We start from the raw sequence: 24,009 nt of genomic DNA, 5'->3' as shown, positions 1-24,009 counted from the left end.
GAGTTCAGGACTGAGTCCTACTTGCCTAGACATTTCTAAAGATGGCATACTCAAAGAAGATTCTAGGATTTCCAAGTGTAATTTCCAGAAAGTCTAGGTTTAATGTGATAATCTTCCAGGGACTCCTTTGACTACTCAGTTCGATTAAGCATTTTCCTTTAATTAGAGGAGAAATACTGCGTTGAATATAGATTCAGTGCTCTTTTCTACACAAGAGGCTGTGTTCAATTAAGCCATTTCAGTTAAGGAAGTCAATGCATCAACTGGAGAAGCAGCTGGAGGGCCAGGAGAGAACTACAGTGACAAAAGGAGTAAGATGATAGGATGGGGCACATGGAGTGACAATGAGTGACAAACAAACAGGAGAAATGAAAAACAGAGTAAAATACAGAAGATAAAACCAAGAGAAAAGGAAACAGGAGCATGACAGAGAATCCAGTAAAATCTATGGCCACAGATAAAATCTTGTCAGACACAAACAGGAAACAGAACATTCAAACCAGACGATTGAAGTGGCAAGATGAACAGTGAAGCCTCCAATTATTTGACAAATAGCAGGAACACTACAAACAGAACTGAAAAAAAAAGTTAAGGGAAGGAAGAATGGGAAGAGAGAAGTTCTATATCTTGTAACTTTAAGAAAGAAGAAAGGAAGGGATTTGAAGATCCTGGCTGTGTTTGAGTAAGCATGCACTGCCTTAGCAACAGCCAGCTTCAGGAAGAGACTGTCAAGAAGGAAATCAGCATCCTGCTTGCACTGATGGATGCTGTCACGGTAAAAATAAATTTGTTTTAGTAAACTGGAAGGGAAGGGATAAGAAGAATTAAGTGTGCTTCCTTTGCCTTACTACTGGCACATATTTCTCTGTCTGTTAAACAGAATAATATGAAGTCAAAATTAACAGATGATGAAATGCATGAATTCCTTCAAAGTGGTTCAAACAAACTAGGAATTTTCAGTCAAGTAAGTAATGCCAAGAGAACTTGAATGCATGTATGTATGGAAGGCAACACTCCCTCCAGGAGAAAGCAGGAGACCAGCTGGACAGTACAATACCTCAAAATGACTTTGCAGATATGTACTGATCAGCTGTGGTCTGTTCAAAGGATGTCCAGTGTCACATGTGGTTGCCTTAGAGTGTTTTGCTGGAAAGGGGCTAAGACAAGCAACTGGTTTTTGGCTTCCTTATTGTATTCTGGCAAATTCACAGAAATTAGAAATTCCCTTGTATTACAGAATTTTTCAGATATGGATTGATTTTAGTTTCTTCTTTGAAATCTGTGCATTCTAGAATTTCCTCCTTTTCATTCTCTTTGGAATTCTCGACTGAAGAATGCAAGGACTTACATAAGCCCTCTTTTGATATTTCTAGATGCTGATGTTGGATTCTCCTGGTAGGGATCAAAGCTGAAAGCAGCATTTGACTCCTCTGGTCTTGTTCTGTAACTATATATGGAATTGATGGTGATAGTGGTTTTACAACTTCATATTCTTCACCATAAAAAATATTTTTATTTCCATTACCTATGTCCTTTTTACAAACATTTGTATGTTTAGAATCATAGTTCTCATGACTCTTTACTAATAATGCAGTATGGTCTTCAGCAAGAAAGCATGATTCCAAAACACAGATGCCTTCAGGATCTACTGTCCCATCCTCAGATTGTACTTTCTTCAGAGGCGAATTATTCTGTCAGTTAAAAAAAAAAAAGAGAGACCCTTGAAACTTACATCAGTACAAAGGAAGATACATTAGAAAGATCTTTTAAAAGAACACCCCCCCCACACACACACACACACACTTCAGCTCTGTTCAAGTCTGTATGTTTAAGAAGCCAGTTAATGAAACCTTGATATGCATTTCTCTTGAAATACAGTTTTCCGAAAAGTGACTATGAAAATGGCAGTGTGAAGCTCCACATTTATTGTCTCAATGATTCCATATCAAATTTTCTCAGTTTACTAGTAAAATGACTGTTTTCTAACTGACAAGCCCTGTAAACTCAAACTGTGCCAGGAATCACGCTAGAGTATTTTCATTTTGCATATGATGACCAGTAAATTCTACAGGCAAAATTTTCCCTGAGTTATACCTGCAACCCCATTGTCTTTAAATTACGCTTTTAGTGACATCTGTCCAACTCTATTAGATTTCAGTAAATACTATGCAAATAAATGAAAATGGATCCAGTGGCAAAACTGAAGATATGATACGATAATATGATAGGCACTAAGGAGGAACAGGTCAGTTGGACTCACTCTGCTCTTTATACCATTGGGTGGGGAAGGTGGGGCCTGAGGATAAGCAGGGCACAGACACAGCTCAAAGGACACTGTTGGCCAAAAGATTCCAATCTCAAGCACATGTGCACCAAAAGAAAAATACACGACAGGCACTCAGAGAAGAACCTTGATCTTCCTCCTCCACAGGAAAGCTGAGAGGGGGCCTGGGAAATTAAACACTAAGAACTAAGGGTGACAGAGAAGCACTCTCAGACCCTCTCAGAGACAGGCATACAGACTTCTGCATACCTGTCATCTCCTGTGATGGGTCAGGCTAGAACATTCTTCATGAGTGTTTGTCAGTTTTTGTTAAGTTTATCTTTTATCTTTCTCTGCAACAAAACTTCACAAAAGTATAAACATCTGACAGTTTTAGTAATATGGTTTTGTTTACACTTATTCTGTATGAATTTTGTCTATTAAAAAGGGTAATAAATGCTATAATTTTAAACATGGTACTCTGACTCATATTTTAGGATGTAAACTCTTAAGATATGTTGTAATCTAATGAGAATGGGCGAATTACTTTAGAGATGACTGCCCACTTAACTGGGCAGACAGATGAGCATCTGGAACATAGGTCCCATCACAGGCAGAAACTCATCTCATGCAAGACAAGTTGGGGAAAATGAACTACAGGAGTACAACTTATCATGCTATATTAGAAAGTAGTAAATATAGGTGCCTATGGAGGTATCTATAAAAGAAGGTTACGTTTGGTCAAATTCATCCCTGAGAGAGCATCATTATAATCATCACTGATTTAATTAATCTAGTCCATCATGCTTCAATTGTTTATCAGAAAATTTACTCACATTTACCCACATCACATATTTGTTTTTCTTAACAGCAATCTGATGTTACCTTAAGCACATCAGTAGGCCACTCCACAGCAATGCTCTCTGCAGGATCTGGTATATCAGGCCAGCAAACCTTTTTCAACCTGCAATTCAGAAAGGAGATTTGGCCTTTTGATGTAGGAATTAGATGACTGACATGATGAATGCCATAGGAATACTGTACCAGTACATGAAAGGATTAAATACAGAAAATGTGAATGGTGAACATTTGTCAAGGGAAGTCCTTTCTCTGTATTCATTATCTAATTATTATAATAAGGGGAACTGCTTTCTCTCAAGTCAATTCTCATGGGCTAGAGAAAAACTGTTTAAAAGCAATACCAATGTGTTACCTGGAACCTGAGTTTTTGGTTTAAACCAATGTTTACCATTAAATACAGAAAATAAAGCTGCAATTGTAACTATTCAAGCTACATAAGCCAAGTCTTTATTATGACATGCCTAAATTAGGCTTAGAATGAAGAGTGTCTGGGTTATTTTTTAGAGTATGTCCTCATTGTAAAGTTAACTTAACTCCTCTTGAGTTAATCTAGCTCAAGTGAGAACAGTCGCAGTGCAAAACAATACAGGAACTCCTCACTGTGGTTTTATTAGCAGCTGATGAGTTGTGCTGACTTGAGCTGAATCCAATACCTGAGGCTACAATTCTTGTCACGGATTCTGTGGCAGGACTTGGGCTTTGGCTTCAGCCCCAGGTGGCAGGGCTCAGGCTTCGACTTCAGCTGAAGCCTGAGCCCCACCGCCCTTAACTTAGCTTCACAGGGTGCCCCGTGGCGTGGGGCCCCAGGCAATTGTATTGATGTAGTGAAAACTGCATTACTGTGTGTACGTTTCTGTGATTTATTGTTTATTGCCCATGTCCTCTTCATACCTTTTATTAAAAATACCCATGCCAAAATCATAGCCTTACCAATACCCCCGAGAGGCAAGCCAACTCGAGTGAACGGTTTGTGCATGTGGGTGACATTCGAGTTAACTCGACAGCAAAAATATGCTCTTTGTTTTTTTTAAACTGTAACATAATTATCAGCCTATTTCACAGAAAAGATTGACTGCACTCAGGACACTGTCTCCAAATCAATACTCAGCATTCTGTAGCAGTCAGAAAAAAATTTAAAATTAGAATTTACATGGGAACACAACCTGAACAGTAGGAGCTCCCAGCCAAAATAGGGCAGAGCCAATTCATGTATTTATATATTAAAAAGTGCATAAACCACTTTAATAAACATTAGTAATTAAAATTAGCTTTGTGAATGCTTTAAAGACAAACAGAATTGCTGCCCGTACCAATTATATCCTTGAACTCACAATTATTTACATGTGTGCATAACTTTACTCACATAAGTAGTCCCTTTGAAACCTATGGACTACACATATGAGTAAAGTTATGCAAGTACTTAGATTTTTGCAGGCTTGGGGCCTAGTTTTTCATAAACATATTGAGAGAGAGAGAGACACACACACAAATATAAAAGACAAGAGACTACAACGATGTTGAGGCTATATAAGCTCCATGTTACGGTGGGTACTATGGGTGGAGCTGGCAATGCTACGTACCAACACTACTCGAAGCTTCCTATTATAAGACCCTGTTTTCAATCACTATAACTTTACCAAATTTTAACATTTGGGGGCTGAAATTTTCCACATCAGATGTCTGCCTTCAGCAGATTTTTAAATTTCAGCCTAAACAGCTCAGTCTTTTCTGACAATAAGTTAGGGGAAAATATGTTGTTTTGCAGTGTTAAAAAGTCTTAGGACCATTTCTTTGTGAAGTTCTAGGAATCCTATGCTTTGGAGCAGGGACTGGAAATTTGGCCAGGGGTAGCCTTTACGTCAGGGATATGTTTTTTGCTCTTCGCATGAAAATCTGCCCAAATTTGGCCAAATTGTAACCCTTTAAAAAAAAAAATCAGTTTGCACATGCTCAGTAAAGACTTCTAATGGTTTAGTAGCTAAAGTCTCCAAAGATTTTGTCATCAGTGAGGAGGCACCACACCTCACAGCATCTACATGTGACCAGACTGTGCATGCACTATTCTCACAGAGCAACTGAGCATGTTCCAGCCCAGGACTTCAGGTGCAAAGCCACACTTTCCTTGTAATTCCGCTCCAGGCCAAGGCTGGGACAGGCACCAAATATGACAGTAGGGAGACTCTCTTATGTTAACGGAGGGTGATTAACAAGCAGTACTTAAGTGGGAGAAGGGTGCGAGGATGAGGATGGAATGATCTTGCAGAGAACTGCTGTGCCTAAGGATTCATCTGCCATTGAGTCCTGCACCAAGGTGTAGTGTGCTGCAAAGGTGTGTACCGAACTCCACGTGGCTGCCCTACGTATGTCTGAAGGGAGGCCAGGATTGAAGCCTGCGTTCTCATGGTGTGAGCCCACACCCTGGGGGGGGGGGGAGGGAGGGAGATGGAGGCCCAATAGTAGGTAGCAGAGTTTAATGCAATCAGAAATCCATTTGGAGATTCTCTGTATGGTGATGACCTGTACCCTAAGTCACTCCGCTACTGCAATAAACAGTCTAGAGGACCTCCTGATTGCTAATGGCCTCTCCAAAACCTAGCAGTTAGTGGGCATGTAAAGACAGAGCAACCTTCCATTGGAGGGTGGAACACACTAATTGCCAGTAAGAGGACTCTCAAAGAGCTGATGGCGAAACCTGATGACTTTAAAGACAGAATGTAATCCAGGATGAAGGTAATTCCCACTGTTGTGCCCAAGACAAGAAACATCTCCACCTGGCTTGGAAACATTGTCCAGCGGAATTCTTCCTGCTGCTGGAGAAAATATCTTGTACAGCCGAAGAACACAACCATTGTAAAGCAGATGCCCATCCAAGTATCATGCACTGAGGTGGAGCGCATGTGGACTGATGCCTGATCTCGCCATTGTACTGGATCAGCAGCAGGGTGACTAGATAGAAAGTGTCAAAAATCAGGACGGGATGGGGGCGTAATAGATTCCTATACAAGAAAAAGCCCCAAATATCAGGACTGTCCCTATAAAATCGGGACATCTTGTCACTCTAGTCAGCAGATTGGGGAAGTTCAGGATGAGAATTGAGGGCAGGATGACATGTGGAGGAGATTGGGAAATCAGAATTGTCTGGTCCAGCAGGGGGCGACCAGAATGTCCATTGTTCTGTCTCATCAGCTCTTGTGCAGCACTCCAGGCAAGAGTGGTCGTGGAGGAAAGGCGTAGTTGAGTTGGTCTGATCAGGAGAGCATTGCCCTAGGAACAATGGCCGAGAGCTCCCCAGGAGCAGTATGTGGTGCATTTGCTTTTCATCTGGGAAGCGAATAGGTCTCTGGTCGGGGTCCCTCATCATGTGAACATGTCATATACCCACTGAGCTGTGAAGTTCCTACCTGACAAGTTGATAGAGCGTCTGATGAGTGAGTCTGTGACTACCTTCTGCATTCCAGGAAGATAGACTGCAGACAGGAGGATCAGGGGACTGATGCACCAGTTTCAGAGATTTGCTGCTTTATATGCAGAGGCGATCAATCTCATTCCCCTTGTTGATATAAAAAACAGTGGTGGCATGGGTGTGCCACTCTGTCCTGGCTGGCTCTGGTATGGCTTCGTTAATCAGTAATGCTATTCTGGCCGATCCCGATGACATTCATTAAAAAATAAGGCATTAATTAAATTTGTGACTGCACTCCTTGGAGGAGAATTGTATATCTCCTGCTCTGTGGTTTTATCCACATTCTGCCATATATTTCGTGTTATGGCAGTCTTCGATGATGACCCAGCACATGCTGTTCCAGAATGGGGATTCAAACCTGAGTTTCCCACACTCCAAGCAAGCATTCTAACTACTGAACTTAAGGTTGCGCAGACAATCTTAGTTCTGACATTTCCTAACTTTTGATTGTCTGACTTTGCAACCTACATGGTCTTTAAATATAGGGTGAGTGTGAGTGAGAGATATAGTTGCAAAAACAAACACTAGTGACGAAATACATCTATTGGCTGCAGTCACAATAATTCTAAACATATGTCTATTTGTTTAATTTTAGCAAATCAGGACATTTTCTTATCTCCATACAGATTTGAGTCTTTAACAAGCCAGCATTGTCTTTAAATAAAAATACTAACCTTTTGTGTGTTAAAATGCATTATTTTCACCTTTAACAAGCACAGAAAAATTTACTCACGTGTGTTTTTTTAGAGTACAGGTTATGCCAAGGATTAATAATAAGAGCATACAAAATCCAAACGGTAATGTTATAAAAATAAAGTCTTCTTCACCTTTAGAGAAAGAACAAGCATTGAAACATTTCTTAGTATATTACACTACAGAGCAAATTTTCACTTTTAGACTATATAATTAAAGCCATCTTAGTAGCACAAGTTATAAAGGCGCTGGTTGTCACATCCTTGACCAACTGACTAAGGTACTGTCTGCCACTGTACAACACATGCTCAGGCCTTATCTATACTACGGGGGAGATCGATCTAAGTTATGCAACTTCAGCTATGTGAATAACGTAGCTGAAGTCGACATACTTAGATCTACTTACCGGAGGGTCCGCACTACGCTATGTTGACGGGAGATGCTCGATGTCTAGTTGGCAGCCAGTATCAAGTTGGTATCAAGCCACAAACAAAACCAGAAAATAATTATTTGGTTCATTTCCTACAAATGTTCAAAATCTGTCATCAAACCGGAGAAGTCTAGGTAGCTTCAGCAAACTGTCTCTGGGCATATCCATTACTCATAATGTTTAGTCCAGTAGTTAGGACACTTGCCTGGATGTTGGAGATCCAAATTTGATTCTCCTTGCTGTAGCAGTAACTTAAACTCAGCATTGCCCACTCCTACATGAGCATCCTAACCACCAGACTACATGCTAATCTGAAGTTGGTTGCTCTCAGTATCTCCTGTTGAAGCTGCTCCACGTGTTATAAATACTTTAATATTCACAGGACCAAAGAAAGAGAGAGTGAGACTGACTCTATATCTTGGTGATCATCTGGGAGGCAGGAGATTTGGATTTAAACCCCTCCTCTGAATCAGGGAGAGAGTACCCCCCCACACACCCAGTAGCTTTTAGCTTTGCGGTTAGACTGCTCACCTGGAATGTGGGAGATCTGAGTTCAAGTCCCTGCTCCAGAGTGGGGATTCAAACCTGAGTCTCCCACCCCAAGCAAGCATTCTAACTACTGAACTAAAGGACAGACACCCTCACCCTGACAGTTTACTGAAGCTGGCCCTGTAAAACTTCTCAAATTTGATTCAATTGCTTTCAGCTGGGAAGAAGTTTTGGGTCAACCAAAAAAACCCATATTTTGGTGAATAATCTATTTGTCCAAAAAAGATTTGCCTAGCTCTAGTCACAACTGCAGAGCTATAGACAGTACTATGTAATTTTATTCCAGCAGCTGATCCAGTGCCACCCCCCCCCCCCGCACACTACAAAATGAACAGAAAGTCAGATACAGGGGACATGTCTCAGAGTGTTCTGCCAGCAGAAATAAGGAAATGTTGGCATTCATTGTTTCTTCCATTTAACATCTTGATATGACAATTTTAACTTCAATTCATAGCTATCCTATGATCTCCCTAGGAGAAAGATACAAATATAGACAGTAAGAAAATAAGAAAAAGATTTTATATTAACCACCAGTGTGTATTGAGTATCCTACTGGCCAAATTCAATTCAGAGGAAAATGTGGTTGGTTAGCAGGGAGTTGTTCCATATGGGGAGGGGGAAAAAAAAAAAAAAGACAACAAGACAATCACAATGCATAAATATTTTGAGCCCAGTTTCTAAGATACACATTTTCCCCTTCTGGTGACATAGTAGGTCCCAGTCCTCTAATTAACAGCACAGAAGCAGACTACTGCATGTGCGCAGAGCGGAGATTCATGTGAGCACAACAGTCTGCCTGTGTATTGTTGCTTGCAGTATTGGGACCTTAGTTTTTAAAACTTTTAATCTTTTGTAGATTTGGCTTACAATGTCTTCCAATGAGCTGAATTAAATTTAAACTATTTTTTTATTTTTCTTTGTTTTGTTCAAAAAGTCAGAGGCAGAGTAGATTGGGATTGGCCTAAGAAATGCCTAAATCAAAAAACTCTGTCTCTTACACAAAAATACTGGAAAAGCAATGACAGTTAACACTGAAAATTACTTACTGAATTTCAAAGTGCTGAAGGTTATCCTGTTTCCATGGGTTCCACCAGCTTTGGTGGCTGCCATGACATGAGCAGTATACTGGGTGTTTGCTTGCAGAGATTTCAGTCTGTATTGCAGAACATCAGAGTTCACAGTTTCATCTTTTCAGTCAAAGATATTATAAATAAAAAAAGATATAGAAATTAAAGAAAAGCAAGCGTTAACCATTACAATTTTACATTTATATAGCACTGTTCACACTGAAAGATCCCCAAATGCTTTAGAGACAAGCTGAAATAAAATATAATCAAAGGGATCATCAGTGTGGAACACTGAAATTTTGTTAAACAGAGCATAACAATACAACATCACAGTTCAGGACAGAAAGTGAATAATTCTATATCCAACTGAAAATTCACTATTGAGTTTAGATAGGTAAAATATAATAACCAGAGCCAATATTTTACCCTTAATAAAAGTACTATGGCATCTCTGTTATTGCAAGCTGTAGAACCTTGGTATTATGTCTGAACTAAAAGACAGCGTTACCATCCCACATTTGTTCAGCACAGCACAGTCCAGTCCACCCTACATACTTAATACCACCATTATATGCCACACCTAGGTGTTTCTTGGATGTCTTCCATTCAAGCAGTGAAACAGCCAAAAAAGTTTTATTTATGAGATCTCACAGAATTACAGAAAAATGGTAGGGCTGAAAATATTTAGACCCATTAACACAAGGCAGGTCAGGCTGAACTGCAGAGAAGAACTTAAAGAACTATCAAAATAATGATCGTTCAAGTTTGTATAATTTTCTTTGTTAGACTATCCACTGTCTAAACATTAATTAGAAATGCAGAATTAAATTGTTGTTAGGGACAAGTGAATCGGTTAAGAAGCTAAGATTTTAAAATATTTGGTAAACTTTATGTTGTATAATTTTCACAATCCTGCAATTTAATTGTTTCTGTGAGAGATTCTGCAGTCTGTCACCGGACCACCCACAAGATGAGAACCCCAGGTCTAAATAATTAAGGATCTGAGACAGAGGTGCCAACTCCAAGGGTGCTCCAAAAAAATTAGTGGATGCTTAGCACCCAACGGCAGGCAAGCTCCTCTTCCGGCCGTGGATCAGCTCTTCTGCGACAGGTAGGAGGCACTGGGATGGAGGGGAAGGAGTGGAAATGGGGCACACTCAGGGGAAAAGGCAGGGCAGGCCTTGGGGGAAGGGGTGGAGTGGTGGCAAGGCCTGTGGCTGAGTGGGGGTTGAGTACCTCCAGGGAAAACCGGAAGCCAGCACCACTAATGTGAGAGTAACAGAATCATCTTGAAAGCTGAGTGGTCTTCAGAGATGGCATGGCAAAGAGCATACTGCATAAAACCAGACAAGAAATAAGATAGCAAGAATAAGCGTGGAGATGTCTACATCATATAGGAATAGTTGCAACTTCCTCCTTCCATTTACATATTGGCAAGCGTACTATTGGCCCCTACTGTGATTTGGGCATCCAGAAGCAAATGAAGTTCCAATAGGACCCACTGGTTTGAGATTATTTTTTTTTTAAATAAAAGCTAGAATGCCTTAAATGCCTACAGACCAAGAGAGAAGCTTAAAGCAAAAATAAGAAAGAATGCCTAGCAATGGAAATGGACCTTGACACAACAAGCATTTCTGAAATATGGAATGACAAAAAGCAGTGGGATACAGCAGTACCTATCTACAAGACAGGCAGGAAGGACAGGCAATTTCCTACATCCCAAACAAGTGTGTGTACACACACACACACCCATCTGAAGCCAGCCCTGAAAACCTCATCCCAGCCAAAACGTGTGGAGTCAAACTCACTGATAGTTTCCAGTCAATTGAAACTGTGTTTTTTGGTAAATAAACTATGTTAGTTGAGAAAATTTCAAACAACTTTAGTCATCACTATAGTATCTGAATGCCTTCCAGTAGTGCATTCAGCAACATGACTACATCTGTCACATTTTTGTTTGTTTTGGTTTTTTACTGTGTAGACATACTCTTAGATATTCTGGGCCTGGGTTCTACATAATTGAGCCCTTAGCATTATATAATTGCGAAGAGAATGACAGAGAACAGCAAAGCACTTTTGGTGACCATGACAAAGCACACAAATCATAGATAACTCTGCTGCTCCCCCACCTGAAACATAACTATCTGGAAAGTGATCAGTCACCACTTTAGCCTACAAAGAGTGAAATTCTCTCTGGCAAAACTTTCTAGTGTTTTAACTAGCAACAGGTATTGTATGCTGATATCTTCATAAAGTAACAGACATCCTGGGTCAGCACACTGGTGTAACAGAGTGGAGAACTTTTACTTACTTAATTCTTTTCCACCTTCAGGTTTATAAAATATTGTATAGTTAATAATAAAGCCATTTCTTTTATCTTTTGGAATCTTTTTCCATTTTATCATAGCCTCATTTTTCCCCAGATTGTCTGTTTTAGCCACAGGACCAACTGATGGACCTACAAAAAATACAGAAATGTAATAAATGTACATAAAATATTTTAAATGGCACAACTTTACTAATCCGTACAGAGCAGAGATATAAAGGGACAGGTACTATTTACCTAATATACCCTTTATCAGAGATCAGACACTATTCCTAGCTTTTCTCATCTTTTCAGAGATGCCATCTACTTGGGTAATGTTTGCACCTTCTCTCTTGATAATTACTGTGGTGGTGATGGTATGTATCTGAACACCTCACAATCACTAAAGGATTTTATCCTTAACACTCCTGTGAGCTAGGAAACTATTACATCCATTTTACAGATGGGAAACCAAGGCACAGGACAGGTTAAGTGACTTGCCCTAGTCACACAGGAGGTCTGTAAGTGGGGAATTGAACCCAGGATTCCCAAGTCCCAGTTCAACGCTCCATCCACAAGATCAGCCTCCTTACCTATGTAATCAAAACTCTATATGCACAATTCAAAAACTATTTAGCAAGAGCTCTGTATGCTCCAGTCCACTCAAAAGGCATAACATCTCGTCCCTCTCTCAAATCAACCACCACCACCACCAAAGCATCTTAACTATAACTAAATAGCATTCAAAACCAACCAGCAACTGTCCATTCATGAATAAGCCAATACATCGAGGTTTCCTTAACAATTATATGCTCTATTATCATTGTACTGTACCCAGTTCCCTGGAGGCTTCACCAGTCCACAGCCTGAAATCTTGAATCTACCACCAAACTTGGTTCTTACAATTAGCTGTATAATTCAGCCAATTCACATTACAGTTCTACTAAAAACAGTAATCAATGCACAATTTCCGCCCAATGTGAAACGGCAAGATTTTCTACCATTTAAACAAATCTTAATAAGCAGGAACATATATTTTCCATTACACTGTAAAAACAGAGCAAAACTCCAAACTTTTCAAACTACTCATTTTAGTCTGTACACCAAAATCACCCTTCCACTGGAAAAAGTAAAATTGAATATAAAAAAATTCAGTAAGTTACATCCTTGAAAAATAGCGTAAACTACGTCTAAATGAGACTGCAATGTTTAAGATTTGGCCCATATTTACAATAATAAAAACAATTTGAATACATTTTGTGGCAGTTTTCTTCTACAATGTTTGTAAAGCACTTTTCTCAAAGTGCTCTACAAACATTACTCAAACCTACAACAACCCTGCAAATTAAGCTCTATACTCATATCACAAAATGGGAAAACTGAGGTACACAGATTAAATTACTTTCCATGAAATACACGGCAAGTCAATACCTGAACTGAAAATAAAAACCAGGAATCCTAACTCACAGTTCTATGCACTAATCACTACTTCCTTCCCTTAGTAACACAGGTCTTAAGCACATAACACAGATGCTATTACAAGATAGAGAGTAATACAGAGGGTTTGACCGTATTGATAGTTTAATATACATACGTCCTTCTTGAACATAAGCTTGTATGGAATGTGGAGTTCCTATTTTATTTCCATAGAGAGGATACACTGAGATATTATAGCATTTGAAAGGTTTAAAGGCACCTGTAAGAAAAAAAAATATTTATCAGATACATGTCCTTCATTTAAGATTTACATAAGGAAAATAAAGTTGTATTTTCCTGCTAGTGTTAGGTGAATTTAGGAATGCTCCATACTGGTATTTTCCCTCAGTTTTTAGGAGTGCAATCTATGCTTATTCTCTTTTATACCCATTGCTGTACTTAAGCATGGAGAGAAAACATAGAATGGACTTTATTTGGCAGCTTTTCTAAAAGCATTTGAGTTCAGACTTATTTTTCACCAGAAATATTTTGACTAAGGAATAATTATACTTTTTCTTATGTAGCAATTTACATGTTCACAGTATCTTACCATCACTTGTATTTGACAAGGCTAATTATTGTAAGTTTATGAGGTAGGACTGAGAACATCGAGTAGCTGATGATCCTTCTGTTCTTTTTCCGAAACGATTTCCATCTTTTTATGTTTATTTCTTATCAAAAAGAAGTATTCTTTAAGATGTAATAAAAGCATTTAAAAGTAACAAGGGAGCTCCTGCTGGCTCCAGCTATGCAGAATGCAGCTGCTCATCTTGTAAATAACTTGACATCAGGACACCTGAACTGAAATCTCTACAGTGGCATCTTATTTCCAGGTATAATTCTTGGCAATTATCGTTCAAACCCCAAAGGTCTAGCAACCAGTTATGTGTGAGGGCATCTCCCGCCCCAAACCCTATTCAGCCAGTTGAAATTCACTGGGAGACACTTACCACTGGAATTAATGTTTGAAAACACTGGACCAGATTGTCTAGTGTAGCCACACTGCCAGCCTAATCTTATCTAAATCTACAACCAGTTTATTCAAGTTAAGTAGGATCACCCCATGATTTATCATCAGTTGTGTAAAGCCAGTGCAGAGGCTCTTGTTCTGTTGCCACTGCCTCTCTCTCTCCTTGGCAAGTTTAGCAGAGAAAAGTGGACATGGCCAGACCCTCAAACTATGTCAATTCTCCACTGCTTTTTCAGCTCATTGAATCCATCGCTGACCACCATAAATTAGAGCAGTCACATGCTGCTAAAATGGTGCAGGGAGATGTGACTGCACAGAGTAGCACCAGAATCAGGACAATGCCAAGATGAGCTTTAAGCCACCTTTGCATACACAGGCTGACTTGTGCTCTATGTATTTCAGCCATATGCACAGTTCTGCCCCATATGCCTATGGGGTTAGGTCAAATTTAGCCATGTTAGGTTGATTTTAAAATGAATGTGTCTACACAACCAACACCATTCCGTCGACCTAAAGGGCTCTTAAAATCGACTTCTGTAATCCTCCTCAGCAAGGGGAGTAGAGCTAAAATCAACCTTGCTGCGTTGAATTTGGGGTAGTGCAGACGCAAATCGACATTATTGGCCTCCGGGAGGTATCCCAGAGTGCTCCAATGTGACCACTCTGGACAGCACTTTCAACTCCGATGCACTAGCCAGGTACACAGGAAAAGCCCCGGGAAATTTTGAATTTCATTTCCTGTTTGCTCAGCATGGCGAGCTCAGCAGCACAGGTGACCATGCAGTTCCCCCAGAATCGCAAACGAGCTCCAGCATGGACCGAAAGGGAGACACTGGATCTGATTGCTGTATGGGGAGAAGAATCTGTGCAGGCCGAACTCCAATCAAAAAGAAGAAATGCTAATGTATATGCCAAACATCGCACAGGGCCTGGTGGAGAGAGGCTACAACAGGGACACACAGCAGTGCCGCGCGAAAGTTAAGGATCTCGGGCAAGCCTACCAAGAGACAAAGGAGGCAAATGGTCGCTCCGGGTCAGAGCCCCATACATGTCGCTTCGATGATCAGCTGCATGGCATTCTAGGGGGGGACCCTACCACTACCACACCACTGTCTGTGGACACCTTCAAGTGGGGAGTCTCATGCCACAGGGCGGAGGATTTTGTGGAGGAGGAGGAGGAGGAGAATGAGCAGCAGGCAAGCGGTGAATCTGTTCTCCCCGGCAGCCAGGACCTTTTCATCACCCTGGAGCCAATACCCTCCCAAGGCGGGATCCCTAACCCTGAAGCTGGAAAACACAACTCTGGTGAGTTTTAAACAGTACAGGGTTTAAAAGCAATCGTGTTTAATGTCTGATTTGCCCTGAAGAATCGGGATGCATTCGCGACCAGAACAGCTACTGGAAAAGTTTGTTAACGTATCTGAGGATGGAGCGGGAATTCTCCAGGGACATCTCCATGAAGCTCTCCTGGAGGTACTCTGAAAGCCTTTGCAGAAGGTTTCTGGGGAGGGCTGCCTTACTTTGTCCTCCACGATCAGACACTTTACCACGCCAAGCCAGTATCAAGTAGTCTGGAATCATTGCAGCACAAAGCATGGCAGCGAATGGTCCTGGGTTTTGGTCGCATTCAAGCAACATTCGGTCTTTATCTTTCTGTGTTAGCCTCAGGAGAGTGATATCATTCATGGTCACCTGGTTGAAATATGGGAATTTTTGTAAGGGAACAGTAAAAGGACCCTGTTCATGTTGGGTTGTTTGCACTTGGCTAAAAGGGATCATCCTGAAGAATAGCCATGCGGTGGGGGGAGGGGTGAAGGGATCATCCCAGAGAATAGCCACGCGGTGGGGTGGGAGGAGGTGTGTGCTACACATCCACCCAAAAACCGCAGCCCCTCCTTTTAAATGTGAAACCCAACCGTCATTGCTTGCTGTGGGAAAGGATGGCGCTGCAGTTAGAAACGATTTCCACATGTTATGAAGGCGTAAGAAGCCAACCCTGCATACACTAGTTTATACAGTCCTTTAAATGCTTCCATTACAGAAAATAACACAAAACAAAACAGTCAATCAAATGTTAAACAAGCTAAGTGAGTCTTGATTCTTGTTCTGAGGATTGCTACGCTTGGGGTATGAAATTAGGTCGATTTTATAGAAGTCAATTTTTAGAAATTGATTTTATACAGTTGATTGTGTACGTCCCCACTAAGCGCATTAAGTTGGTGGAATGTGTCCTCAATACCGTGGCTAGCATCGACTTACAGAGCAGTGCACCGTGGGTAGCTATCCCACAGTTCCCGCAGTCTCTCCTGCCCATTGGAATTCTGGGTTAAGCTCCCAGTGCCTGATGGGGCAAAAACATTGTCGCAGGTGGTTTTGGGTATATGTCATCAGTCGCCCCTTCCTCCCTCCCTCCCTGAAAGCAATGGCAGACAATCATTTTGCGCCTTTTTTCCTGTTTTACCTGTGCAAACACCATACCACGGCAAGCACGGAGCCCACTCAGCTCACTGCTGCTGTTGTGAGCATGGTAAACGCCTCGTGCATTATCCTGGAGTATGTGCAAAACCAGGCTAAAAGATGTCAGCACGGGGATGACTGTGATGAAGACATGGACACACACATTCCTGAAAGCACGGGCTGTGGCAATTGGGACATCCTGGTGGCAGTGGGGCTGGCTGATATAGTGGAATGCCGATTCTGGGCCTGGCAAACAAGCACAGACTGGTGGGACCGCATAGTGTTGCAGATATGGGATGATTCACAGTGGCTGCAAAACTTTCGCATGCGTAATGCCACTTTCCTTGAACTTTGTGAGTTGCTTTCCTCTGCCCTGAAGTGCAGGAATACCAAGTGGAGAGCTGCCCTGACAGTTGATAAGTGAGTGGCGATAGACCTGTGGAAGCTTGCAACGCCTAACTGCTACCGGTCAGTCGGGAATGAATTTGGAGTGGGCAAGTCTACTGTGGTCAAACTGCTTCTCTGACAAGTCAGTGTTGTCATTTGCTTTTGAAATCTGGAGTACTAGTTTACTGAAAAGAGTTTGCTATTTTTAATTGTGCAATTTTATATAATGGAAATCAGAAAAGGGCCCACTGATCAATTAAGAGATTTCCAATTTCAGTTTACCACCAATGAAGAAATGGATTAAAAACTAAGAAATAATTTTAACAGATAATTTTCTTTTCACTATACTTCCCATATATGTAAAATAAAAGTACAGCAAGATTAGCAAGAATTTCTGTGACCCTTTTTGCACCTACTTCAGTGAAGTAGTAGTTTTAAAAAAATTGATTTAGTTCTCACCTACTGCACACAGTATGAACAATACTGGGGAAAGATTTAAACTGTCTCAAATATATACACTCGACAGACAAATTTCTGTATCTGCAGATAAGGAGCATGAGTTATTCCAGATAAGACGGCCATTAACACGGAAGATTACCCCTTCATATGTTGGTTGTTTTTGAATCTCGATACTATAATACAGTTTAATGTTTTATGAGAATTACATATACCTATAACCAAGCCATGATTGTTTGGGGAAACTGCTCAGCAAAATTATGAAATACACCTCTGTTGAAGGGAAGGATCACATCAGATCTTCAACTACTCTGAAGCCGCCCCTAATGCACTAGGAAACTTCTGAGATTTTTAATGTGGATCGGATGATGTCATATGGCTTTAAGTAGCAGTGTACCAGATGGACCAATAATGATATTTGTTTGTTTCTTCTGGTCTTATTTTCCCCCTGTAGCAGTAGTTTGTACTATATTACTACTTCTCTTTCCTTCTTCTATTTTTTAACCTCTTTGTAATTTTCACTATTTGCAATTTCACTTTTGAAAATCAGGCCATTTAAGCACCTAAACATGAACTTTGGAGCCAAACTTTAGGTCCCAATTTAAAAAATGTTGCCCTTAAATCATAGAAGGATACATTTTCAAGTGCATCTCCTAACGTGCATTAAAAGTACAATCTTGCAATAAGCATGATGTATAAAATTGCAAGAGATAAGAAATTATTTTAGAATTATATGTACAGATTTCAATAAATAAGGCAAATGTTTTTGTAGTTATTTCTTTTTATAAAAGGACCATATGACAAGTTGCATGAGCTCAAACCCAATTAGACAAGTTTGTGAAAAAAATATAAGGTCTTTTAAAATTAGTCGTCCTTCACTTTATAGTGTTGAATCTGCACTAAGACCTTGATCCAGCAGAGAGATTTTCAAAAGCTCCAAGTATACTTAGATGCCCAACTCCTATTGACTTTCAATGTTTTGAAAGTCAATGGGAGTTGAGCACCTTTATGCCTTTGAAAGTCTCCTCCCTCTTCAGTACATGCTTAACCTTAAGCATATGAATAGTCAATGGGACTACTCAGATGCTTAAAGTTAAGCATGTTTAAGAATTTTGATGGATGGGGTCTTATTAATTACTATTTGACAGAATAATGTGAGTTTTATTCTCAGTTTGACTGTCCGGAAATTCATTCTTCTTGATTCTGTTTCCTAAAGTTATTTTGACACTTAGATTAAATAGTTGTACTTTGGGGGTGAAATCCCGGCCTGACTGAAGTCAGTGGGAATTCCCTGGTATTATTGAATTGAAAGCCATCAAAATATTTTTAAATTTCTTTAGAACAGAGACAAGTATACAGACAGCAACAAAACTGCCAAAGCAGTTTACCAGCCTACTGAAAGGAAAAGGGGAAACAGACACTCAAAACTGCTTAAAGAGAATCTTCTCATGCTGAGAATCCTGAATCATCATCACAGGAAGACAAAATATTGCATCAAAGGATTATGCCAAGCAAACATATTGAATGGGAGGAACATTAGCACAGCATTTATGAAAGCAGTTCAAAACAAATGCCTCTACTCAACCTAATACAGTGTTTTCAATGTTAACTCATCATCAATGGATTTCTTTTTATTTTTTATTTTATTTATTTATTTATTTTACAAAGCAGCTTTATTAATCTTCCACTTTTATAAATGTTTCTTTACCTCATTAAAAACACAATATAATGTCAGAGCATATGAAATGAAAGTTGTAGATAGGTCTTCTGATCCTAAAATGTGTCCTGTTTTTCCTCTAACATTCCCAAGTGCTCCAGCAAGGCCTGAAGAGCGATGGGAAAAGCCTTTTAGGGAACCCCAGAGTAGAAGTCTAAATTTTTTTAGAACTCCCATGTGGTGAGGTGGGGAAGACGAGTAGGGTAGGTCAATTGGAACTGCCTCAAGACTACCTCAAGACACTTTTAGTAACTAACATAGGCACCATCTGATGTGCTACTTTCCCATTCACCTCCCAAGCCTAGTCTATTTCTGTGGGGGTGGAAGGGCAGCATGTTGGATTAGTAATACATTGGCTGACAGTTGGACACAGGGATAAAGGTGGGATGGGTGAGATTTAGAGGAAGTAAAAAATTCAAACTAACAAAATATTTGCAGCTTTGATATTTTGCTTGCTTATTGTCTGCCTATTACTGTTTGTCTGTCTTGTCATATTTTCCAGATTTAAGATATGTGAGCAGCGCTGGATTAATGCAGGGGCTTTAGGTGCTGCAGCCCAGGGCCCCAGGCTAATGGGGGCCCCAGCACAGCTCAGGCAGGCTGCGTGCATTCCGTGGCCCTCACACCGTTCCTGGAAGTGGCCGGCTGCTGGCACATCTCTGCAGCACCTGGCGGACGGGAGGCGGTTCCACGCGCTGCCCCCACTCACAGCACCGTCTTTGCAGCTCCCAGCCAACGGGAGCTGTGGGGGAGGAACCTGCGGGTGTGGGCAGTGCATAGACACACACTCTTCCCCTCCCCCCAGGGGAACACAGAGATGTGCCAGCAGCCGGCCACTTCCAGGAGCGGCGTGGGGCCATGGCACGCAGGCAGGCAGCCTGCCTGATCCCTGCTGTGCCACCGGCTGGGAGCCGCTTGTGGTAAGCACCTCCTGGCTGGAGCTTGCACCTCACACCTCCTCCTGCACCCCAACCCCCTGCCCCAGCTCAGAATCCCTTCCTGCACCCAAACTCCCTCCCAGACCTGCACCCCCTTCATGCACCAAACTCCCTCCCAGAGCCCGCACCCCTCACCCTCTCCTGCACTGCAACACTCTGCCCCAGCCTGGAGCCCCTCCTGCACCCAAACTCACTCCCAGAAAGACACTGATGTAACAGCTGTTTTAAGGTAAGGAGTAGGCTATTTTTAATTAAGTTAACTATATTCTACATATTAAGACTGAAATGTAACCACAGAATGGCTTTATGTTATTTAAAAGGCAAGTTTAGTATAGCGTTAATAGCCTTGATGCCATAATTGTGATCATTTTGTTTTAAATTAGGAAAAAGACTTTTACACAGGGACCCCACAATATTTAATAGCCCCAGGCCCACAAGGTAGTTAATCCAGCCCTGTATGTGAGGCAAGGACCATATCTTCCTATATAGAATACTCACAGTGTCATATTGTAGTTCTTGACTTGTGCAATTATTTTTTTAATATTCAATAATTTCCTGTTGCAACGTGTTGCCAAAGAGCTTCAAAAATATGTTCATTTCTCTTTAACGAGAATACAAATTTCTACTCCAAAACTACCTGTCTTCATTTCCCAAGAACTGGAAGACATTCAATTTTGTATTTTCTTGTCGCACTCACCTGATCACACCTAAAGAACTATGTATTTGGTAATTGGCCCTAATAGTACAGAAGTTGAATTTTTATTAAATATCTGTATTTAAAGCTTTTGTTGCTATTTTAAACTACTTGCTAGTAATGTCAATGTTTTGTTTATTTTTTCAAAAGATTACTTAAAATTAAAATTATTTATAAGTCTCTATTTGTTTATATTAGTCAATTTATATGCAAAATAGGTGCTGCTACAAATATTGAATGGAAAGGTTCAAAGGCTACATCCATTTCTGCTTCATGATAACTATTTTGTCCACTGTTTGCTGTCATGTGCCGGTGACTCAGTCTTGTTATCTTACTAAGCAGTGAAAAATAATTGTGTCTGTGTGTCACCATACTTCTGCTAGACACAAAAGAGTATGTTGCCCACACCCCAGAGAAAGATACTACAGTATAACACACAGCCTATGTTAAACATAGAAACAAAATACATTTTCTTGAACAGAAAATCTGTATTCTAGATTTAGGTTAAGTAGTAACTGATGGAGATGTGAAAATTATAAGTTCACGCAAGCATAGTCAACTTACCTTTCTGAGCTGTCCACTTTGTAGTATTTAATATATATTGCCATGATCTACCCAATGGCTCAGTCTCCAATTCCTCATACCATTCAATGACATATCTGCTTACTTCTGAAACTGATGCTTCCCATTCCACAACCATTTGTTCATTTAAAGTAAGTGTCCTCACTGTATCAATCCATTTAAAAGCTGCAAAATAACACTTAAAAATTAACAGAAATAGTTATAAACATTTTAATAGAGCAAACATCCATACTAGTGTACCAATTTAGCAATGAGAGATTCAGATTTTTATCTATAGAACCGTGTTTGACTTAGGAAAAGTCAAACAAGAAATTCAGCTTAATTGTGTAAAGCATTGTTTTATTTATTCATGTACACACACACACACACTATCTGATAACACAGCAAACAATAATGGAATTGTTACAATAAGATCTGAAAGTAGACGGTGCATACGCAAGCAGAGACATGAAGAATTGGAATATATATCCATACAGAGACCTACTTTACATTTTATTGGCTGTAGTAGAACAGAAGCGCAGGTTTTGACTTGTGATTTAATAGGAAATAAGGAATCAATAACAGAGGCCAATTAGTTCAAGACTGACAGTGAAGAAATAGGGAATAATCAACCACAGAAGAGGAACTAAGAGGATGCCAGAGCTGGCAAAGTAGAGGGAGCAAGATGGGGTACAGGGACAAGAGATTAGATCACAACAGGGAAGTCGATGGGAGCACAGCTATAAAAAAAAAAGTAATATTATAGTGGATACAGAAGCGGACAAGGAGACACTCGAGATCAGAAGAGATGTGATCACATCTGCATATACAAGTCAGAAAGCACCTTGCTGTTTTCTGACCACATTGAAATTTGAATATGAGCAACGTTGGGAGGTCAAAGCGGAGGGAACTCTAGTTATCTTGGCATGACAAATGAACACATGAGCAATTCAACAGGATTATCTCAGTATATCTCCCTTAATCATTTCCCTGCCTCTGCAGCGGCCTCAGATTCTGGTGCACCTCAGAATCTCCCATTCTCTGTCTGTGGCGCATAATAGTTGAGCCTTCTGGGGACTGTAAAACTTTGGTCTCATTTCATTTGTTGGGTTTAGTGTGTGGGTGTTGGTGGCCTATAATATACAGCAGGTCAGATTATCTAATCTGGTGGTCTGGCCTTAAAATCTATGATCCTAAGAAAATGACAGAAGAGATCTATGTTTTGTTGGTGTTAATAGGCAGACACACTGTAACAATGTAAAGATAAAGGAGAGTCAAAATAAGACTCTAAAATCATAGAGCTGCGAGGTAAAGGAGGGTTCTTGAACTACTATTTAAAACAAAGTGCAAAGAAAAACAGAACTGTCTGTTTAACATAATAAAACAGTGACTCCTATTAATGGCCTTATAAACAGGAAGCACTATTGCGAATAGGAAAATATATGACAAGCTGAAGTACAATGACATACCAATGCTTTAATACATTCTCTTCCATACCAGAGTATGCTGTTCCATTAGTCTATTGCACTTTTGTTAAATAAAGTAGTGAAACTAGACAATCCTGTACCGATATAGTGATGAGCTAGATGACTTAAAAGAAAACGAGGAGTACTTGTGGCACCTTGGAGACTAAAATTTATTTGGGCATAAGCTTTCGTGGGCTAAAACCCACTTCATCGGACGCATGCAGTGGAAAATACAGTGGGAAGACACATACACACACACACAAAGAACATGAAAAAAATAGGTGTTGCCATACCAACTGTAACGAGACCAATTAATTAAGGTGGACTATTATCAGCAGGAGAAAAAAAAACTTTTATAGTGATAATCAGGATGGCCCATTTCAAACAGTTGACAAAAAGGTTTTTTTTCTCCTGCTGATAATAGCCCACCTTAATTAATTGGTCTCGTTACAGTTGGTATGGCAACACCCATTTTTTTATGTTGTCTGTGTGTGTGTGTGTGTGTGTATATATCTATCTATCTATCTTCCTACTGTATTTTCCAATGCATCCAATGAAGTAGGTTTTAGCCCACAAAAGCTTATACCCAAATAAATTTGTTAGTCTCTAAGGTGCTACAAGTACTCCTTGTTGGGTTTTTTTGCTGATACAGACTAACACGGCTACCACTCTAGATGACTTAATAGGTCTTCTCCACCTGTAGAATCTAGGACAAAAAAATCTCTACCACAATTTCACTTTCACTGCAACAGTACTTAAGACAGGCAAAATGAATTATCACATGGATACAGAAAAGGTTATTTCAGTGATCCAAGAGAATATCTACCACACCATTTTATAAAACGTACTTTTTTCACCAACAGATGGAATTCTTAGAGTAGCCTCAGGAGATTCTCCAACAGAGTTATATGCAACAAGAGATATCACATAGGCTTCCCCCGTTAAAAGGAGCATGGCCATCTTGTCAGAAGTGTTGTGCGTCATTTTAAAAGAATCATTGTTTTCTGGATAGTACTGTATTTTGTAGCCAAGTAGACACTCAGAAGATGGAAATTCTTTTAACACCTATTAAAAAAATTAATAAAAAGTTGTGTGTGTTTTGTAATACCGATTCTATAATCGAAAGCACATTTAATAAGTATATAAAACATGAATACTGGACACATTGCCAGGACTCCAGAATTTTTCCCTTCTCTACCTCTGGATTATTTTCATGCAAACATATTTCAGTTTTTCAGTAATCTGTTTTCCAGTTT

General features: G+C 40.1%; 1 protein-coding gene across 1 annotated transcript in view; it reads right to left on the bottom strand.

The window, feature by feature from the left end:
- Positions 1-1,122: 1,122 nt before the first annotated feature.
- The window catches only part of IL31RA (interleukin 31 receptor A), a 63,163-nt gene continuing 40,276 nt past the window's right edge, over positions 1,123-24,009 (bottom strand). Inside the window, exons 12-19 of the mRNA XM_073343961.1 lie at positions 23,602-23,818; positions 21,291-21,473; positions 13,226-13,327; positions 11,638-11,784; positions 9,306-9,446; positions 7,321-7,414; positions 3,149-3,227; positions 1,123-1,691 (exon numbers count right to left, since the gene is read on the bottom strand). Of these exons, the coding sequence (XP_073200062.1) occupies positions 1,215-1,691; positions 3,149-3,227; positions 7,321-7,414; positions 9,306-9,446; positions 11,638-11,784; positions 13,226-13,327; positions 21,291-21,473; positions 23,602-23,818 (1,440 nt within the window). The 3' untranslated portion in view covers positions 1,123-1,214. The remainder of the gene's footprint in view (positions 1,692-3,148; positions 3,228-7,320; positions 7,415-9,305; positions 9,447-11,637; positions 11,785-13,225; positions 13,328-21,290; positions 21,474-23,601; positions 23,819-24,009) is intronic.

This window comes from Lepidochelys kempii, chromosome 5, assembly GCF_965140265.1.
Source record: "Lepidochelys kempii isolate rLepKem1 chromosome 5, rLepKem1.hap2, whole genome shotgun sequence".
In the NCBI taxonomy this organism is placed as follows: domain Eukaryota; kingdom Metazoa; phylum Chordata; order Testudines; family Cheloniidae; genus Lepidochelys; species Lepidochelys kempii.
The sequence above is the reverse complement of the archived record's forward strand: the minus strand, read 5'-3'. Positions and strand labels throughout refer to the sequence as shown.